General features: G+C 43.2%; 2 protein-coding genes across 3 annotated transcripts in view; both read left to right on the top strand.

Moving 5' to 3' along the window:
• The window catches only part of LOC111221804 (extracellular sulfatase Sulf-2-like), a 24,124-nt gene extending 10,408 nt beyond the window's left edge, over positions 1–13,716 (top strand). The window contains exons 2-21 of the mRNA XM_022745375.1: positions 4,321–4,583; positions 5,426–5,665; positions 5,781–5,932; positions 6,509–6,678; positions 8,345–8,495; positions 8,775–8,950; positions 9,085–9,213; positions 9,523–9,579; positions 9,705–9,834; positions 10,230–10,437; positions 10,894–11,152; positions 11,303–11,399; positions 11,490–11,584; positions 11,667–11,726; positions 11,819–11,985; positions 12,163–12,305; positions 12,502–12,610; positions 12,702–12,735; positions 13,225–13,278; positions 13,671–13,716. Of these exons, the coding sequence (XP_022601096.1) occupies positions 4,391–4,583; positions 5,426–5,665; positions 5,781–5,932; positions 6,509–6,678; positions 8,345–8,495; positions 8,775–8,950; positions 9,085–9,213; positions 9,523–9,579; positions 9,705–9,834; positions 10,230–10,437; positions 10,894–11,152; positions 11,303–11,399; positions 11,490–11,584; positions 11,667–11,726; positions 11,819–11,985; positions 12,163–12,305; positions 12,502–12,610; positions 12,702–12,735; positions 13,225–13,278; positions 13,671–13,701 (2,655 nt within the window). The 5' untranslated portion in view covers positions 4,321–4,390 and the 3' untranslated portion in view covers positions 13,702–13,716. The remainder of the gene's footprint in view (positions 1–4,320; positions 4,584–5,425; positions 5,666–5,780; positions 5,933–6,508; positions 6,679–8,344; positions 8,496–8,774; positions 8,951–9,084; positions 9,214–9,522; positions 9,580–9,704; positions 9,835–10,229; positions 10,438–10,893; positions 11,153–11,302; positions 11,400–11,489; positions 11,585–11,666; positions 11,727–11,818; positions 11,986–12,162; positions 12,306–12,501; positions 12,611–12,701; positions 12,736–13,224; positions 13,279–13,670) is intronic.
• Positions 13,717–15,900: 2,184 nt separating this feature from the next.
• Positions 15,901–20,280, top strand: part of LOC111221698 (rho GTPase-activating protein 39-like) — a 32,303-nt gene continuing 27,923 nt past the window's right edge. For both annotated transcript variants that reach the window (XM_022745209.1, XM_022745208.1), the window contains exon 1: positions 15,901–16,016. In XM_022745209.1, the coding sequence (XP_022600930.1) occupies positions 16,003–16,016 (14 nt within the window). In that variant the 5' untranslated portion in view covers positions 15,901–16,002. The remainder of the gene's footprint in view (positions 16,017–20,280) is intronic.

Raw genomic sequence — 20,280 nt, 5'->3', positions numbered from 1 at the left:
CACACACACACACACACACACACACACACACACACACACACACACACACACACACACACACACACACACATAAACTGCTCTGAGAGAAAGTTACTCTCACATAGATGCATGCCGTTGCAGGATTTGCATCTGAATGACAACTTTTGTTGGTAAATTCAAGGGTCCTTGGAGATTTTGCACATTCTGTTCAGAGTGAGGCAGGCCAGTGGGAACAAAGTCACACATTAGCAAAGCCCTGCCAGCCTCAATTATGACCAAAGGGATTGGCTTGATAGTGTTGCAGCAGACCACATTCAGAACTGGATGTGTCTATTTAAACTTTCCTGGCCACTTCCTTTATGTTTTCCAGCAGTAGAATACAGCGGATGGCAAATTCCTGTGTCGAGAATGACGCAGAGGAGATTCGAGGTTCTCTGCTGTTGAATTCTGTTTTATTCTGTTCTATTTTATATGGAAGCCTTGGTCTTTGAATCTAGTTTTCATGTTTGGGAAAAATCCATCTGTAATGGATGTGCTCGAGCTTTGTTCTCTCTAGACTGTATGCCTAGAGGTTCTTTCCCTGTCTCACACTTGCTCCGTCTTTTTCTCTCCATCTCTCTCTGTCTCAGAACGTTTGAGATAGAGAATCCAGGAGTTTGGCTGCAAGCTTGTGGGCTTTCGCCTCCATATTTCATATGCATTATGAGACACCACTGATTAAATTGCAAGTGTATGCCATGACTCGTCCTCCTTCAATTTGTAATAAATGTCTGCTTTTTTCCCTCGGTTTTCTCATTTTCTGTCTGTGTTTCTTGCCTTCTCAGGGGGCTGCAGATTGGATGAATCAGACTTTATGCCTGTTTCAAAGCCCAAGGTGTTTTATTTATAGGGAAAAAGTACATTAACGCCTCTGCGAAATCTTTGGAAGATTTATCAAGCAGCATCCTCGCTGCCTCTCAGCTTCCTCACTGCCTCACTTGAACTGTGATACCTGAAGTACAGATGTGTGTTGTTGGGCAGTGTAACGTATCTGTCTGTCGATCCGGTGTGTGTTTTCATCCCTCCACCCTTGCCACCATCTTACCATCATGGCCATGCTGTGACATGGCTAGCTCTGTTGTCATGGCATTTATAATTCAGTCTTATCAATAAAAGATGGATGGCATTAAGTTTTTATTTGGTGATGCTGTGCTGCTGTCTCTTAGAGCCTCTTTACAAGCGAATGACTGAAGAGCAAAACTTTCCTCTTCTGTTCTGACTTCCAGGCATCACTTGGCATTAGTATAACCTTAGATGATCCTTAGTCCTCAAACATGCTTTTAGAAGCTCATTCCCTATGATCTCATATTCCGCTAGCTTACTCCCCAGCCCTTCCTCTCCGAGCCCCCAGCCTTTAATGAGTTTTGCTGAGAGTTATATTTACTCATGTTGTCTTGTGCTTTTGTCTAAAGTGCAAAAATTCCTCTTTCATTCAGTCTTATCCGGCTGAATCAGCATTGTCGTTTCGCAGTTCACTTAGTGCAAAAAGCTGATGTGGGCAGAGCTTTGTCAGGAAAACGAGCTCTAAATCATCCCAGTTTACAGAAACAACATGGCTTGCCTTGCATTATGAATGTGTACAAGCCATCACACTGGTCATGTTATTGGAGACTGAGAAGAGCTTGGCTAAGTACTGCTGTTTCCTAACGGTTGTCCATCTCTGTTTTTCCGCACATCTTCAAGGTATAATGGCTCCTGTCTGTTTGGACGTTATGGTTTCCTTTTTTCTTTGCGGTTTCATGTAGCATCTGCCACCCAGAGAGATAAACAATACGGGTAGATAAAAGAGAGCGGGTGAGAGCAAACTGGAAAGAAAGGACTGTATGTGTCAGTTAGAGCTGATAAAAGCCTGAAAATCCAATTAGTCCTCAGTATCTTGGGGAAGGAGGAAAGCCTCTTGGGAGTGATGTCAGGAAGTATCCACCACCATAGCATGTCAATAACACAGCATTTACATACTTGGCTATTGATAGTTCAGCGTGTAAAATCGAGCTGGATGTTTTCTTGTAAATCAGGACTATATTTGGTATTCTGTTCCTTGATGGGTTTTGCCCACATCAGCCCTTTGAACAGATAGAAAACTATCAAAGGGAAAGACCGTACCTTCCACTCCACAAACTGGAGTACTAGCTTAATATAAGCCAACTGAACCTATTCTTTATTCACTGTAGATGTGCTGGAATCCATTTTGGTGGCGAGGTAATTATTGTTGAATACAAACAAAGCTGGTTAAATGTGTGTCTTTCTTTTGCTGTTTTTTTTTTTCTTGTGGATTTCCTTGTTGCTGTTGTCGTGTTTTCATCCCATGCCAGATATGAAAGAGGGAGAGAGAGCACGAGAAAAGAGCAAGGACAATTTCAAAGCGCGTAGTGCCCTGGGTCAGAGCTCATGTGTTCCTCCAGGGAAGAACCACATGCCCTGAGAGTAGGGAAGCAGAGCAAACACAGCTGCTGTTGTACATTTTATTCGTATGCACGGGTTCACATGCTCGTGGTGTGTATTTGTGTGTGTAGGTTTGTGCCTTTTGTGCAAAGCAAGTCAAGTCCATGGAGGAGGAAGGAGGACATGTGTGGGTGTTTGTGTGACAGGGAAGACCTTAATGAGCACAATCCGGACAACAGTGCGGACCGGAGAGGAACAGGGAGTTTTGTGTTGGAGAGGAGCTCTCCTATATTCAGCCCACACTCACTTCGTCTGCTGTGACTCTGCGCATGTAAAGCTCCTCTCGTAATCACTTCTTCCCTTAAATGTTTAACGCATTTCAAATCTTTGCTTTTCATGGCGTCATCTTGTCTTTGATAAGCGCATCAGTTGTGTACGTCTGCATCCAGGCACTGTTGCATTTGTGTTCACTTGTGTCTGCTTCTCCCCATGGTTGAACTATTTTCCAGTCAGGTTTGTTGTTAAGGTGGAGCTCCAGTCCCAGCAGAGAGAGTTCGCAGTTATGTTGTTGTTATTGTCTCCATCTTCAAACAAGGAGTGCTCTGGCCACATACTCCTTGTGGACTCACAAACACGCACACACGCTCAAACCCCCACCTTTCTGTGACAGTGGAGCATCTCGGTGGATATTCACTGCGGCTTGTAAACCATGTTCATGATTATGGTCGTTGGGGTGTGTGGCTACTCTGATAAAATAGGGACAATCGATCAGTATTTCTCTTTAATAATAAATATGACATCTAACAGTTCAGTGAAAGGGACATGGAGTAAAATTGTTTTATTTAATTAAGTCTGCTTTGATTTAAAAGTCCATATGTATGTTTCATCTAATATTTAATCGTCAGTGTTAAAAATTACACTGCAGTGAAACACATTTATAAGACAGGTTCTTGCTTTATGTACTGAGGTTTAATAAGGAGTGAACGTGGCTGAACAGCAGCTATCGAATCACTTGTGTCTATTGCTTTGCTTTATTCCTGCAGTCATTGTTCCTGCAGCTCAGATTGTGCTCAAGACTAAAAAGTCAGGTAACTACTGCTGCGTGTTTGCAGGGAAGCATAACCAACGGTTGCCATGGTAAACTCAGGGGGATATGGTGTTAATGAAGAAGAGTTATTACAGAGCTAATAGGATTGTACTGTAATTTTGGTGAACTGCATGTAGAGATTAATTCAGAAAAGGCTCTATTTAGCACATAGTTCACTCTAATTGTTTTGTTAAACTTTCACAAGGAGAGCGGAATTTGTAATTTTCTGCACATCTAGAGGCAGTTTGCTTTCACTGATGTCGGTGATATTGCAACAATTATTTTTCCTTCTTTCATTTCCACAGGTACTTTAGTGCTTTCTCTGTTCCACACTGTGTTGACTTGGTATCATTTGAAGTCGGCGTTATCTAAATGTTTAAAGCAGGAGTCTTTTTCTCTCTTCACATTGTCACGCTGCTCACTGACCCCTGTCTTCATTTTCCTCTTCTCATCCTCTCTTCCTCTGTCTTTCTCCTTCACCTCTGCTCCCTACCCCTCCTCCAACCCCACCTCATCCCTTACATCCACCCTAACCCTCTCAGGGGGAGGTGAGGCCTGAGCTGGCCCTGGGCCCAGGCCCATTAGCCCCAGCCTGGCAGCCATGTGCTCATCACCAGAGATCATTACACCCAGCCAATGACACCACTCTAATGCATCATTAATGATTGATTAACGAGCTGAGATCAACCCAAACGGGTGCATTTGTACGGAAGAGCACCCTGTAATGGCTGCACAAGGCTTGCATCTGCTATTTTTTTTTTTACTGTGTTTTGTGTGTGTCCATGTGTGGGGGTTTTATTTTCATCAGTCTCTCTTTGTGTCTTGTCTCTCAGGTTGAGTGAGGAAGCTGCAGACTCCTGTGTGTGAAACGAAGAGCTGAGGAGGTGACTGCAGGGTAGCGTGATGGCAGGGCGGGTGCTCTCCGCCCCTCTCCCTCTTCTTTTGCTCCTCCTGGTGGGAGTGCTTCCTGTGGCCCAGGGCTCTGGCTACCTGTCTGGATATCGCCTGAGGTCTCGCCTGCAGAGGGACCGCCACATCCGTAACATCCGACCCAACATCATCCTGATCCTCACTGACGATCAGGACATAGAACTGGGTTAGATGTTTTCCTCCCTTAATCATTTCCTGTGTGTGTGTGTGTGTGTGTGTGTGTGTGTGTGTGTGTGTGTGTGTGTGTGTGTGTGTGTGTGTGTGTGTGTGTGTGTGTGTGTTTGTGTATCTGCCTCTCTCTATTTGCTTTGTGTCCATGTCCCATGGGTATGGATATTCTCTCCATGTGTATCCAACAGCATCAGCAAGGGAAAGTCAGCCTAATGCTGCCTCTTGGCACCATAACAACTGGTCCACTCAAAGTCATGTGCTCCCCTTGCCAACTCCTCCATTGCTGGCATGAAATGAGGGCGGCCTATGGCTTCCATTGTGCGGGTGCCAAACGCTGGCCATCTCCCTACCCGCTTAAGTCCTTTAGCGGCGTATTGGACTGGAGTGGCTGCATAATGGCCTCTGTGACACTCTTTGTCCTCCTGTGATCGCTAGTGAGAAGACTCCCATTGAAAAGCAGGAATTTATGGTCAAGCATCTGTTTCCCCAAACAATCACCATCAGCCTGAAAAGCTTTTAGTACACAGGAATCCAAATGGGTTACACTTTACCAAAAAGATTTATCCCCTCATTTACAGCCCCCCCCTTCTTTTTCTCTCACCATGTCCATAATGGTTTTTGCTCTTACCCCCTCATGCCCTATGTTTATATTTTTCACTCTTTACCCTCTCTGTTTTCCTCGACCTCTCACTATTTTTCCTCTCTAACTGCTTTATATCCCCCTGTGTCCCTTTCATCAAAATCCATGGCCTTTGAATCTCCTCTCGCCCTCCTATCCCTTCGTACAACCCCCCACGCCCCACCCCACTCTCTCTCTCTCCCACTGTTCTCTCTCAGGCTCAATGCAAGCCATGAACAAAACCCGGCACATCATGGAGAAGGGTGGCACGCATTTCTCAAACGCTTTCTCCACCACGCCCATGTGCTGCCCGTCCCGCTCCTCCATCCTGACAGGGAAGTACGTGCACAACCACCACACCTACACCAACAACGAGAACTGCTCGTCACCCTCGTGGCAGGCCCACCACGAGCCGCACACCTTCGCCGTGCACCTCAACAACTCTGGCTACAGGACAGGTGAACACTTCAAGCCTGACCCAAGCTTCACACACGTAGTTTAAGTTGAAAGTTTCACAGATTCATTGGCGCTTGAGGACAACATTAACATACTGCTCGCCTGTTCCTCACTCAGCCTTTTTTGGAAAGTATCTGAACGAGTACAATGGCTCCTATGTGCCCCCTGGCTGGAAGGAATGGGTAGCACTGGTGAAGAACTCACGCTTCTACAACTACACCCTCTGCAGGAACGGAGTACGAGAGAAACACAGCAGCAGCTACTCAAAGGTATTAATGCATTCCTCTCTCCCTGAGAGATAAACCTACTTACCTTTACAGAATGAATCCCTGCATGAAAGTAAAAGTTAAACAAACCGTTTTTAGATTAATTTTAAAAGCATTACTTTTAACAGTAACAATATTTTGTAATTGAGATCACTAAATAATTCAACTTAAAAGGCATCATGTTTATCATTTCTAAAATCATAATTTTAGTTAAATACACAAAATGCGATGCATACATATATATATATGTATATATATATATATATATATATATTTTTTTTTTAATTTCATGGAAAGAAAACATGGCTGAATGTTTCCTTTGGTGTAAGCAAATCAAAAATAATGATTTTTTCTAACTTGAAAGCATCATGAGGGGATTAAGATGAATATGTGGGTTTGAAGGAGTAAAGTATGATCAAGTCCAGTGTGGGTCATTATTTATTTAGTAGATTTTGACACACAGACACAGTAAGTCAGTAACGGGCACTGACCCAGCACAGTAAGACCTTGACGTCTGCTTTTTTAGTCTCCACTGTCACTCACTGAGTGCCTGATGGACAATGTCTGCCCGCTCCACAGGACTACCTGACAGACATCATTACCAACGACAGCATCAACTACTTCCGTATGTCCAAGAGGATGTACCCTCACCGCCCTGTCATGATGGTCCTGAGCCACGTTGCTCCGCACGGTCCAGAGGACTCCGCCCCCCAGTACAGCTCTGCCTTCCCCAACGCATCACAGCACATGTAAGAAAAGAAAATTAGGGAACCTCTAAGTGCGAGAACAAACATAAGATTGATGTAATTAACCAAGCTTTGAGCCGCAGATTGTTTTGGGATGTTTTATGATAATAAATTCACCCGCACAAATAAGGGGAAACAGTTTGAATAGAACTGCCTTTGCCTGTTTGGTGTAAACCAATTTGGCTTATGTGGGACAAAGCTGACAAGCAAAAGGGTAAATTTTTACATTTTCACATTCACAGCTATTTGCTTGCATATGAGTCATCCACATTCACGCTTCCTTTCATTTGACCCAGAATGACACAAATTCCATAATCTCAGCTCGATCTTATCTTCCTGTGCCTGCAGTATGCTGTTGGCAGCTGAGCCCTCTCCACCCTCTCCCTCTCCACAGCCAGTGTTTCACTCCAGTTTATTTGGCTCATGTGTTGTTCACATTAGTGCTACCACCATAATGAGCTCTGCTAATTTGTACCATTTTGTCAGCCATGATCAAAGAGAGGCATGAATGATGTATGTTTAATGCATAGGTAATTATTTAGGTGCACACACACACACACACACACACACACACACACACACACACACACACACACACACACACACACAGACACACATATAAAACATATGAGGCTCGGTCTTCTTCGCCGTCCATGCTTCTGACTGGCTGTCTAGTGCTGCTAGCTAATGGCAGACCTGCTACTGGCCTCGAGAGACAAATCCAAGGCCAGTAATGAGACAGCAGTTTCTGCCCCCTCCCTCCATACCCCTCACACCCTCCTCTTGCTTCATCTAATCCCTCCAGCATCATTAACCTGTGCCACACAGGCTTTATACACAGAATACTCTGAAAATTCAGCCCCAGTGTCTTTGTACAAACTTTTAATTGCTCTTTCTCCATAAATTTGCTCTCCCACGGGTGATGTTTTCTGAATGCGCCTGTGCTGGCTACTCTCCTCACTCCATCTCCCTCTGCCGTTATCAACCACATGAAGAGAGAGAGGCAGTAAAAGTCTGGCACTCCTCTGGTGATAAACCTTCTTCTCACCTTGGCACCTTGCAGACACATCCTCACACTACATTAGAGCTCCCACTGTGGACCAGGCTGTGCGAGACATTAGCATTTCTAAAAAGTCTAATCGATCCACTTTAAACCTTAAATATATTTTCTTCTAGGATCCCATTAGCTATTTAGCAGTGTTTATTCGCAAATAATTAAAGTTCCATATGGCTCGGAGTTAAATATTGATCAAACTGTGCTCACTTTGTACAGGCCATTGATTGCAGTGCTTTGCATTTTACATGGTGTATGTAACCTCCAGTTTAGCATTGTATAAACAGTTTTCTGGCTACTTTGGAAAGAAAAGGATAAAGGCAGGCAGATATGATTGCTGTGAATGCATAATGTAACTGTGCACACATTGGTACATTCTCTATGATCCAATTTACAGCAACAGAATATGGAAACTACATATAGACATGGAAAAAACAACTGAATGCAAATGTATGGTGAAATATGCTGACATATACTGGAATGAGTCATGTGCTTTGCGATGTCCTCTTTTTAGGATGTAAAAGAAAGCCACAACATTTAAATGTTAATAAATGAAAAAGTGGATTTTTGGTTGGTGGTTTAATTTGAAGTGTTTCTCTCTTCTCCCACTTTCAGAACCCCCAGCTACAACTATGCCCCCAATCCAGACAAGCACTGGATCCTCCGCTACACAGGACCTATGAAGCCTGTCCACATGCAGTTCACTAACATGCTGCAGCGCAGGAGGATGCAAACCCTGCTGTCTGTGGATGACAGTGTGGAGAAGGTAGGCGGACCTGCAGGCAGATAGACATATGGTTAAACACAGAGGCACACATGCACACACACTTAAATGCACCAGACACACTCACATTTCATCTGACAGTCTCAGGTCCTGGGAGATCTGTGCTTGTTCTGACTGGGGTTGTGTAATGTATTCACTGACACACTTGGTAAATTGTTCAATCCCTTTTTCCTTGAAACTGGCACAGGAGACTTGAGCTATCAAACGTGAAGTGTAACTTTTTACACTCTGTGAGTGTTTGATGACTTATATCCTCCGTAGGTGTACAACATGTTGGCGGAGACAGGGGAACTGGACAACACCTACCTCATTTACACCTCAGACCACGGCTACCATATTGGCCAGTTTGGCCTGGTCAAGGGCAAGTCAATGCCTTATGAGTTTGACATCCGTGTTCCCTTCTACGTGCGAGGACCTAACGTGGAACACGGCGCCATGTGAGTGACTTAGTTTTCTGTTATTCATACAAAATTCTCAAACTAGATGCTGTAATCTATAAACACATTATGACAATGTGACCTTTATAGTAAATTGCTTTTAAAAATATCACTTAATTCTTGCTTCCCTGCAGTAATTCTCATATAGTGTTGAACATTGACTTGGCGCCGACTCTGCTTGACATGGCCGGCGTTGATATCCCAGCAGAAATGGATGGCAAGTCTATCCTCAAGCTGCTGGACACAGACAGGCCAGTCAATAGGTGAACACACTCATCAACTAGTTTGCTCACTATCTTGGCATTCAATCGACAATCGAAGAATGGCATTTAAAATGTTGCAGATTAGGTGGAGATGTGTCAAGAAGTAATTTACCTGAAGCTTTATTGAATCTCTGCTCTTTGTGTTTTCTTGAATGTTATGAAATGCACAATCCAAATACAAATATGTAACACCACTTTCTTTTCAGCGCTGTACAAGGATGGTATTTGAAAATAGACTGTATGTTTGTTCAGTGCAAATATCACAGAGTGGTTTGACAGGTTTTTTTATTTCTTTTTGCTCATTTCCAGGTTCCAGTTGAGCAGGAAGGGAAAAACATGGAGAGATTCTTTCCTTGTGGAAAGAGGGTATGTCTTATTGATCGACCTTTTACAGGACATGTTCTCATTCCAGACATTGTCTCCTGGTGACATCAGGCTCCTTGTCTTTGGCTGACAGAAAAAAAACTTCATGTGTTTTCCTGTTCTTTCAGGAAGCCTCCACACAAGAGAGCCGATGGGAAGGAAATGGCCCAGGAGGAGAACTTCCTGCCAAAATACCAGCGGGTGAAGGACCTGTGCCAAAAAGCAGAGTACCAGACCTCCTGCCAGCAGCCAGGACAGGTATCTGACCTGAAAGAGCTAGAAAAGACAGCTTATTAAAGTTTGAGGAGAACGACATGGAGTGTAGCTCGCACAGGGTGATAATTTGCAATCTGGTTGACAGTTTACTGAGTGTAATATAGTCATTGTGCTCTCAGGGTTCCATTTAACATCAAAGTCTCATTTTTAATCCTTCAAAATTAAGTGCACTGAGTATGACATGTGTTTGCGTCTGTGTTCATGTGTATAAAGAACCGTCTGATTTGCTAAGAAATCTGAATAAAAACACTGCACAGTAATTTTAGGTTAACCCCATAAAGGATATTTTTAATCAAAGGGTTTCTGTGCATCAAAACTGATGCTGTGCTATAGCCTGAAGACCAATCATCATCATATTTTCCTCTGCTGTGTTTCAGAAATGGCAGTGTGTGGAGGACCCGACTGGCAAGCTGAGGCTGTATAAGTGCAAGGGCATGGCTAGTCTCTATGCCCCACGTATGCAGGCTCTGATGGCCAGCGGTGCCTCCCAGCTATCTCTCGCATCCAACTCAGAGAGCTGTAACTGTGGGGATGTGGGCATCAAAACATCAGTCCTGAAGAGAAAGAGGCTGTTCACCAAAAAGAGTGAGTTGGTCTTGTCACTCACATGTGCCATTGTTCCAGAAGTTATTAATAGATATGATTTTGTTCAGAAAGACACTTGTTCTTTACTTTGAAATGTCCTTGCAGTAGCCTACAAAGCCTTGCCAAACAGGGCCATTAATCTCAAGCTAAAATAGCCAGCTTTTGAAGTATTCATGAGATGAGAAGTACGTGTCTGTGCTGCCATCAAGTGGTGGACTGGAGTAGACAAGTGAGCCTTTAATCACAGGGCCTTGAAAGAAATAAATATAAAACCTTGTAAATTATTCATGGAATATGAAACCAGTTGCATGAAATGTTGAATCCTATCATCAGTATTTTTTTTTGGCAAGTGCCGGCCTTCACTTGTCCACATCATCATAGATCCTGATCTACAGTATCCAAAACACATCCTTCTTTTTCCGTCTTATTCAGATTCCTCTGTCTCGTCTTATTCAGAGATGAAATCCAGTAAGAGTGTCTCTAGGAAGCGCTGGGCTCGGTCTGTATCATTTGAGCTGGATGGAGACCTGTACGCCGTGGACCTGGAGGAGGGCTACCGGCCCCTGGGATCCAGGAACAGCAGCTGGACCAGAGACAGGAGGAGAGGAGTGGGGAATGAGGAGGACAACGAAGAGTTCAGTGGTATGGGGGTCACAGCCAAACCCACCACCAGCAGCAGACTCACACCGCCTGCTGCTCTTAAAGTCACATACAGGTGTGTGTGTGTGCGTGTGTGTGTTTGTACACTCTGCACTGATATGTAATGTTTAAGGTTAAAAATGAAAGAAATAACTTGTTAGGCAATAATTTAGACTGTAGATGGATGATTTTTAGTCTGGCTAATATGTTTGTTTGTTTCCTGCAGGTGCTCCATTCTTATGAATGACACAGTAAAGTGTGATGGAGGACTCTACAAGTCCCTTCAAGCATGGAAAGACCACAAACTACACATCGAGCATGAGGTACTGACACATTCTCTTCCTCATTCCCCATTTCTCAGGTTGATTAGTAGCTTGTGGTGCATAATGAGGTTTGTGTCCTGTTGTGTTTAGATTGAAACACTGCAGACCAAAATCAAGAACCTGCGTGAGGTAAAAGGTCACCTGAAAAAGGTGCGACCAGAGGAATGTCAGTGTAACACTCCCAGGTGAGAATTCATCAGGACCACACTGTCACCAGCAGCTTAGTGATATCACCATGACTTTGACAGTTGTCTTTTGTATTTTCAGTTATCTCCTGAAGAATAAAGAGACTTTCAGGCTAAACGCAGGACGCATGCACTCACTTAGGTAAAGATTTACATTATGTGACAATGACTGAGTGACTGATTTTTATTTCCTCTTGCAGATTGACTGTATTGAATTTTGTTTGTTCTCATTAGGATGCCGTCCAAGCAGAAGAGTCAGTGGCTGCAGAAGGAGCAGAAGCGCAGAAAGAAACTACGTAAATTCCTGAAAAGGCTCCAGAACAATGACACCTGCAGCATGCCTGGCCTCACCTGCTTCACCCATGACAACCATCACTGGCAGACTGCCCCCTTCTGGACAAGTAAGGAATGACATGTATTTGTAGAAAATGATTTTAAGAATATTGTGTGGAACATTTTTTATATTTCCCAGAGCAGACATGATGAAAAAAATATTTTTGGGACACTGGTGTAATATCCGTTGTTTTCAACTCTTACCCCTCCCTTCCTCACCTGATCCCTCTTCCTCCCTCCCTCAGTGGGTCCATTCTGTGCATGCACCAGTGCCAACAACAACACATACTGGTGCCTCAGGACCATCAATGACACACACAACTTCCTGTTCTGTGAATTTGCAACTGGTTTCCTGGAGTATTTTGACCTCAACACTGACCCATACCAGGTATGTCGTTTGTACAGACACACATATAATGGCAGCTACAAAAATAACTTACAAATAATAACTATAAAATAATCTCACAACATGATTGATAGTGCATTCCTGTGAACACAGGGGGCACAGATTTTCCAAAGATTTCCAGAGATATTCCAGAGTTTCCAAAGCCCTTGCTGACATTGCGCCCTTATTATTCCTGCAGCTGATAAATGCTGTCAGCACCCTCGACCGCAACGCTCTGAATGCAATGCATCAACAGCTCATGGACTTAAGAGGCTGCAAGGGACATAAGCAATGCAACCCGGAGAAGGGTGAGTAAAAAACCACCAAGGCAAACATGATGGATTACAGTGTCTCCAGTAATTTCAGCCTGAGACTAATGTTACCTCCACTTCCTTTCAGGAGGAAAGGAGCGAAACTACTTCAGTGAATACAGGTATTTTTTTTCTTCCTCCTGCAGCACAGCTTATTACTTTTACAAACACTGCAGATGGAACTCATGTTACAATATGAATTCTGAGAGGTTACAGCCTCCCTAGTGAGTCTTTGGTTATGTTTTTTGCTCATTATGAGTCATCTGGGGAGTCAAGGAAATGAAATACAGTGATGTTGTGCTGAAATTGAACCTCTTCAAACTGCCATGGTTCCTTAATGTTGTGATCAAAGCCTTTTCAGCATGCAGTAGCAGAAGCCAAAGAGGGCCAAAATACAAGCCTACTTTTCAGCTTCTGCTGTTCCCTTTTTGTAATGAAGCCTAATTGCTTGTCTCTGCTGTGCGTGTGGGGGTGTATGTGGGTGTGCCTGCTTGTGTGTGCGCATGCTTGTGTGTGCACCTGTGTGTGTGTTTTGTGTGTATATACCTGTGTGTCTGTCTCCATGCACATGCATTTGCCCTGCGCGTGTTTACGTGCTGTGCATGCTTCAGGCCAGTTCATCGTCGAAAGAGGCCAAAAGTGAAGAAGCCTTCCTCCAAATCGCTGTGAGTTTGTCATAACCCATCTGTTCCTTTGTAGTCAGCCAAGTTCTACTCCTATTTCTATCCAGATTTTTTTTTAGCTTGGTAAGATGACCCAGCAGCATGCCCCCTCTCTCCTATTTACTGTAGTTCTGTACTCCTCTAATTACAGTAACTCTCATTTACCTGCATTGCAAAGCAACACCATCTTCTTTTTCATTCACCCACTCAAGTCAAATTCAGTAAAGCAATGCAGATGTGAAATTGTCTCATTATGTTGCATTCTCAGTCCTGTTATTGTCATTTCTTACTTTTCCTCGCAGTGTTGGTAGGAACAGACCACAACTGGAGCCATGGTTTCCAGTGAATGCCTCAAGTGGCACATTTAACTCACAGTATTTGTTTCCCTTGCACAGAGGGCAGATTTGGGAAGGGTGGGTTGGTTAACCACCTGCATTCCACAACCAACCACATCGCCCTCCTCCAGTGAAGGAAGGAGAAGGGGGAGTGCAGGCAAACCCAAGGACCTTGACTACACTTCGATGGACCATAACCTGAGATACTATTCTTCTCTAATCTGGGTTTTAATTTTTGAGAGAGCTGCTCTTTGCAGCCCTCACCCAGACAGAGGAGATGCTGAGACTGAGAGGAAGCTTAAAGACTCTCCGACTCGTCAGTTCTACCTTTGCACACCTTTCATACCCATTTACATCCTCTGTTGCCCTCAGCTGTCAGGACCATTAACATCAACAAGATGCTGTGAATCAGGTGGGACAGTTTGGTATCCGCAAGCCATTCACTCCAACAGTACTGCTTGTAGATAATATATATCAGCTTTAATCAGCTTTCTTTCATGTCGTATGGAACTAGGTGGAAACATGAGTTACATGACAACTCTGCTGCTACGCAACGATGTCATGGCCTCATGATGTCTCTGTGGTACATGCTAAATCGTTAGTGCTTCGAGTCAAAACAAGACATTTTCTTTCCCTGCACCATTTTGTCTGCACATGGAAGTGGTGTGGACTTTTAAACAACCGACGGTAACAAACTCTTTGCCATAATCTTTTGTATAATAGTTGATCTTAACGCTGATGAATGTCCTTTATGAAGCATCATCTTCCTCAAAGCTGTGAGATATGAGGTGACTACAGTTTGACTGCCTTGATCCAAGCACATACAATGTCAGCTACACCTTGGACAGCCCTACACTAACCACTGTCTCACAACAATACAATCCAAATATCCAGAATATTTGACCACTGGCAGAATACGTTATTAGTGAATGCCATCTTACTCCTTTGTATTGTCAGTACCACACTGTAGAAATATCAAAAAAGTTTGTTCAGCTCGCTATACATGGTGCTACAGGATAACAATACAGAAGTAAAATCTTGCTGTACAGTACAGTATGTATTTGAATGTATGTTGTGCAATTAATATAAATGTTTACAATATTTTTTATAATACTGAAGAGGCAGACCTCATTGTATGATATGAGTTGACAAAATGAACATATAGGGAGAAATGTAGAGAAATTCCATTGCCCTCAATTTGTATGTTTGTCCTTTCCTTATTTACATCGGAAAAGCACTTAGAGGGTTCACTGTGAAGAGACGCGCCATGTACATTTAATGGATATTTTACTCTGTGCCAGAGGAAAAACACAAGTGTAATACTTATTGATGTGAATTTTAGCTACCTGCCTTTGTTAGCTTCTTTTACTTTTTTTTTTCTTTTTTTCTTTTTTTTTTAGCAAATATTTCCATAGACCTGAGTGCTGATAGTAATTGTGAATAAAGTGTTGTTTGACCATAAACATGACCCGACTTTTATTTTGACATTAGCTTTGGTTTTCTTGGGTTCCTGTCCAGCAGGTGTCTCTGTCTGCTTGTCCACAGGTTAACGCCGGCGTTACACGGTTACTTACAGCTCACTGCAACTACAGTTGTGGAAAGACAGCAAGTTATTATAATGAAAGAGAGAGTTAAAGTCTTCAGCTTTGTAACTGACTGGGTCAAATGAGAATACATTGCATAAATGAGCATATTATATCTCTGATATTCAAATATGAATCCAGTAATCAAAGTATCCCTCATGCGGGTGTATGCTTAGCACCTTCTTTTCAAATTGTGGTTTTAGCAGAGGTGTAAAACTCAAGCTAAAATCTGGTCTTATTTTACCGAATATTTGAATAGCACATCTTTTGCAAGTAAAAAGACTTTTTTTTAACTGCATTTTTGTAACAACCATAATAAATAAACAGTAAAAACTAAGTGTCACAAAATAAATGTATGCAGTTATCTTCATTCACAGAAATAATGACAACTCTGGTTCCCAGGAAATAACTTATTTTGCTATCACTAGAAAAGTTGGCAGACACGTGATTTTTCCGTTGAAGCCTGATGCCACAGTTAGATAGCAGATAAAAGTTTAACATGTTATCACTCTACTTTGTTTAGCCAACTGAGCCACTAATGTCATGCTTATGGTTTGGCTCCTACTCTCCAACCAGCTTAATCGTGGGGGATAAAGGGTGGGGGGTGAGGTGGGGGTGCAGACTGGGTGACCCCCATACCAACCTATGACTCACGTGCAGAGGCGGAGACTCCATATCGGATTCACCGCCGGAGGACAGTACCGTGCTCACTACTCGAACAGCTCTGTGCTCGGAAAAGTAACCTCAACTTAGACACTGGCAAAATATCGTTTTCCCTTTGTTTACGCCTTGTTTACAATGTGAAGAAAATGGCCGGGACAAGGTAAGTTAACTCTCACTTTAATTTCAAACCGGTACAAAGTTTAACTGGAGAAAGTTTAAAAGCTGAGGCTCGGCTGTTTTGCTTTCACCCCGCCGCCGCCGACAGCTTCCTGAGGGCAGCCAACAGTGAACAAGACCACACCGCTCAATGATAATGTTCAAGCATCTGTGTAGGTAGTTTTAAATTTTAAATGTTACTTTAAGTTGTGTGAAAATGATTTACTACACTGAGAAAGTATAGTAATGTGAAGCGATTAGTTTGAAAGGATTTTTTAAAAACCCGAAATTCAAATTGCATTTTGCAGATTTATTTACGTTACAATAACGTTGGGCAGTTATAAACCATGTTAACTGATTTGTAGTTTGCTAGCTCGTAACTGAGGAAAAACTATGAGAGACGTTTGGCTCTTTTTAAGTGAAGTTTTGCCTTCATTTACTGTTCGTAGTAGAGTTGAATCAGCTAAAAGCCGCTTGGGTGATTGAGCCTACTTTCCATGTTTTTTTTATCATCACCACCCCCATCTTGTGATTTCTTTTAAACTGGTCCACAAGTTGTTTAAGTCTTTGCTGTGGTTAAAAGAGCAATAACTAAAACGGAAGGCAAATGTTCCACAACCCATTTGTTTCTCCTGTTTTTACTAGTGGAAGGTAACTGGGGCTTGTTAGCCACTGGTTTGATCTGCACATGCTGGATTTCTTCAGCATCTGCTTTGACTGCACATGTGCATTAAAACTTTGTTTAGCTTTCATCGGTCGCCTGAGACAGATGGTTTGCTTTAGTCCACACCGTTTATTTAAAGCTACTGAGATGTATAGGATAAGCTACTTTTGGCTCCTTTCAAATTTTCCCTTCAACTGTTTTGATACACATATTTCAGATGGAGACTTTTTAGTGCTGTGCCTTTTTATATAGTTAGGACTTGATGGCTGAAGCTGAAGTTATGAGAGTCTTTGATGTTTCAGTATTCTCCCTCCTATGTGTGGACCTGATGTTGAATACTGTGCCATGTACACCGTCTGACAAAAAAGCTGCCCAGTCAGATGTCATTTCTATAGCCTGAAGCTGCTGGCACACCGTGCCAACCTGACATCCTGGGTGCGGCAGTTCCACCATCTCCCTGCCCAGCTAGAGCTCATCTGATGAGTGTTGGGAGCATTTGCATGGTGTTAAATTTGTGGTTCCTAAAGACATGTTAACTTCTCTATCTATCCAGTACTACATCCTTATCTGTCTATCTGCTATATCACTGGCAGGATGGCGTGAGCGGACAATGGTCCATTTGGTTTTTCTGCCTCCTAAAACCTGTCTGTTGTTCATTTGGGTTTGTCAGTGTGTGGGGCTGACTCTATAATAGGATCTTGTCTCACTGTTTGTCCTGCTTGCTCACAACAGTATGCAGACAAAAGAACAAACTATGCATCCCTCTGACAAGATGGATCAAAATTGGGTCTTTTGACAAAGACCAGGCAGGATGTCCATCCTACAGAGGATGTGACAATAGACCTGTTTGTTTGACTTTTGAGAGGAAGTGATTTTGAAGCTTGTGCTCCAGTGATAATGTCTTGTTATGGGTTGTGATATGTTGATATTATATCGACTGTGACTGGGCTTTTTTTTCTTTTTGGGTGAGATCTTTTTGGACATACAACTTCAAATCATATATACTTCCAGCATCTTCTTTCCTGTTATCTGTACTGTAATCCTTGTCACATCCATGTGGATCAGTGCTCTTAACACACACTTTTTATCTGACCGTCACAATGACACTGCAATGAGGTTAAGGTGATTTTCCCAAACACATTTATATCTACTTGTACATCCACTGACATTTTGAATCTTCCCTCTGTGGGGATTAATAGCCAGTTTAACTTCCTAGCTCCCACTAGGTTGAACCTGATGCTTAAGAGTGCTGATCATCACTCACTGGCATTACAGAGGATAATAACTTGTAGGATGGCACAAGGAAGGCTAGACCATAAGGATGAATGAGTCATCTGCTTCAAAAGACTTGAACAAGTCTGTATAATTGTAATGAGCTGTCACAGTGCAAAATTTAAATGGGCTCTTTACACAAACATTATACACAGAAATTGAATGTTGAAACAAAGGGATGAAATGTAGTGACAGTCTGCCAAGAAATGAAAAGTTGTAGCCTCTGAAATATACCATTATGTTTGTCTCTTTGTAGCACAACCCCAAACTCAGTTGTTACTATGAAAAATCTGTCCCTACACACTGTTCCCCTGCAATGGCCCCTTAGATTATAATCCACCCCACTGCTCCCCTTGGGCCTGCACAGACACAGCGTTAACATCTTCACCAGGCTGCTCTGCATTTCTAATCCTGGAGAGCCTGCCGTCTGCACCTTCACTTCCTCTGGAGGACAATCCGGACATGTTATTCCTGTGTGGCTCCTAAATCAGCCGCTGACCCACCCCCACCCCCTAAACACCCAGTAACTCTGCTCTGGGATTAGACTCTGGCCTCGTTTGTCATGTCAGCAGGGGAGGATTCGGAGGGATGTTGTGGTCAAACTCAAAATGAAGTTACTAACTGCTACTGGTGGTTGACAAGCAGGTCAGATACTAATGGAAAATGTTGTTTTAGCAGCACACAGATGGCAGAGTAGGAATGCTGGGGTTTATTTTAAAAAGACTGCAGGACATGTCTTCATTTATAACATGTATGACCCTGAATGATACGACAAAACAAAGTTTGGACAATGAACATTTAGAGTTATTAAGCACAATTACATCCTAATAGGTTAATTCATTTTTTTGTCTTTGGACAAGTGACCCATTGTTCCTGCTCTGACAGCTGGTGTACTGGACAGAAAGGCAGGCCTGTTTGTGGTAAACACCCTTAACCCGCCATCAGCCTCTCCTGCACATGTTCACTCTCGTCCAGAGTCTTTTCTGACCTGAAAAGTCCCCACATGCTCTTCAACTATGGGCAAGGGGTGGATATTAGGAAGGACAGGGACTTCTGTTTGGTCAGGCTTACCCCTATAAAAGGGAACTTATTGACCCTGTTGCGGAGTAGTGTCTCAGACAGACAGTGACTGTTCAGCAGAGCAGTAAGGGGGCCGGAAGTTCCCAGCATTTCTGCAGAAAGCGGCAGTATTCGTGGGAGAAGGCAGGATGGCGGGACAAGACAATACTCTCCATACAGAAATGACAGAGTGCTGCTTCTCTGCGGTCAGTTTGTAGGCGGATTACTGCGAGGGTATCTGAAGTAACATTCAAGACTGCCAACACAAAAATGTTCTCCTGGAATTGGTGGCGAGGTAGGCATTATTATCTAACATCTCATGAAGAATCAGTTTGTTGCAGTGGGGGTGAACACTTTGGCAGCTACAGGGAGTGAATTCACTCAGGCCATGTAAAATCGCTAGTTGGAGAGCAGCATGGGAAAGACTGGCTTTGCTGAAGGTGGCTGAGCGACCTTGTGAGATCCGGTCTAATCCAGTGCCCGTGAAGAACAGAAACTGTCTCTAGATCTGGATTAGGGCAGCTGTTGAAAGAGGTCACCGTAGACCCTGTATACATGTCCCAAGCTCCTCCCTGGCCCTTCTCTGATTGGCTGGGCTCGCTTGTGTGGAGGCAACACAGAGAGTTCTCGTTGAATTAAGTCTGCCTGTTGATCTGACAATAGTCTGCATTGTTCTGTACCATCAGAGGCTTCAGAATAGGGTGCATTTCACAGGCTTTGTAATGCATATGGCCGTGAGTCATCACAGGACATTCTTGTCAACTAGGTAACCATTTTTATTCCTATTCCCACAGAGCTCACAGACTTATGTAAAACAAGAAACTGTTGGCAAGTGCAGCAAAAAGGAATAATTTTTCTGACTTCTCAATCAGATGAGTGTGTTCTTTCACAAGGAAACTGTCAACACAGTCTGTTGCCTTCCTTTGTGTTGAAGGGAGTACAGGTTGGAATTGTGCAGAAAGCTTCAAAATGCGAAAAGTCCACTGTGCATTTTTTTTACCCACACCATAGTTTTAAAATAGATCCCATGTCCAGCAGTGGCACACATTGCTATAGGCCTAGCATATAGAACAGTGGCCAAACCCGACCATCTGGTTCTTGCGGTTTTAGGCGTGTGCAGTCATTCTAGTGACAGAACTGCCAATCATGCTGTTCTCAGATACTAGAAGATGAAAGAGTTCACCCGAAGTGTATTTACTCATCTTCACTGAGTGATGCCAACATTTCCTTGTTATCAGATAGGCTGTTCAGGTGGTAAGTCTTTTGCTGGATT

The sequence above is a fragment of the Seriola dumerili genome, unplaced genomic scaffold (genome assembly GCF_002260705.1).
Source record: "Seriola dumerili isolate Sdu_G_001 unplaced genomic scaffold, Sdu_1.0 BDQW01000088.1, whole genome shotgun sequence".
Lineage (NCBI taxonomy): Eukaryota > Metazoa > Chordata > Actinopteri > Carangiformes > Carangidae > Seriola > Seriola dumerili.
This window is presented reverse-complemented; position numbering and strand designations above follow the sequence as displayed.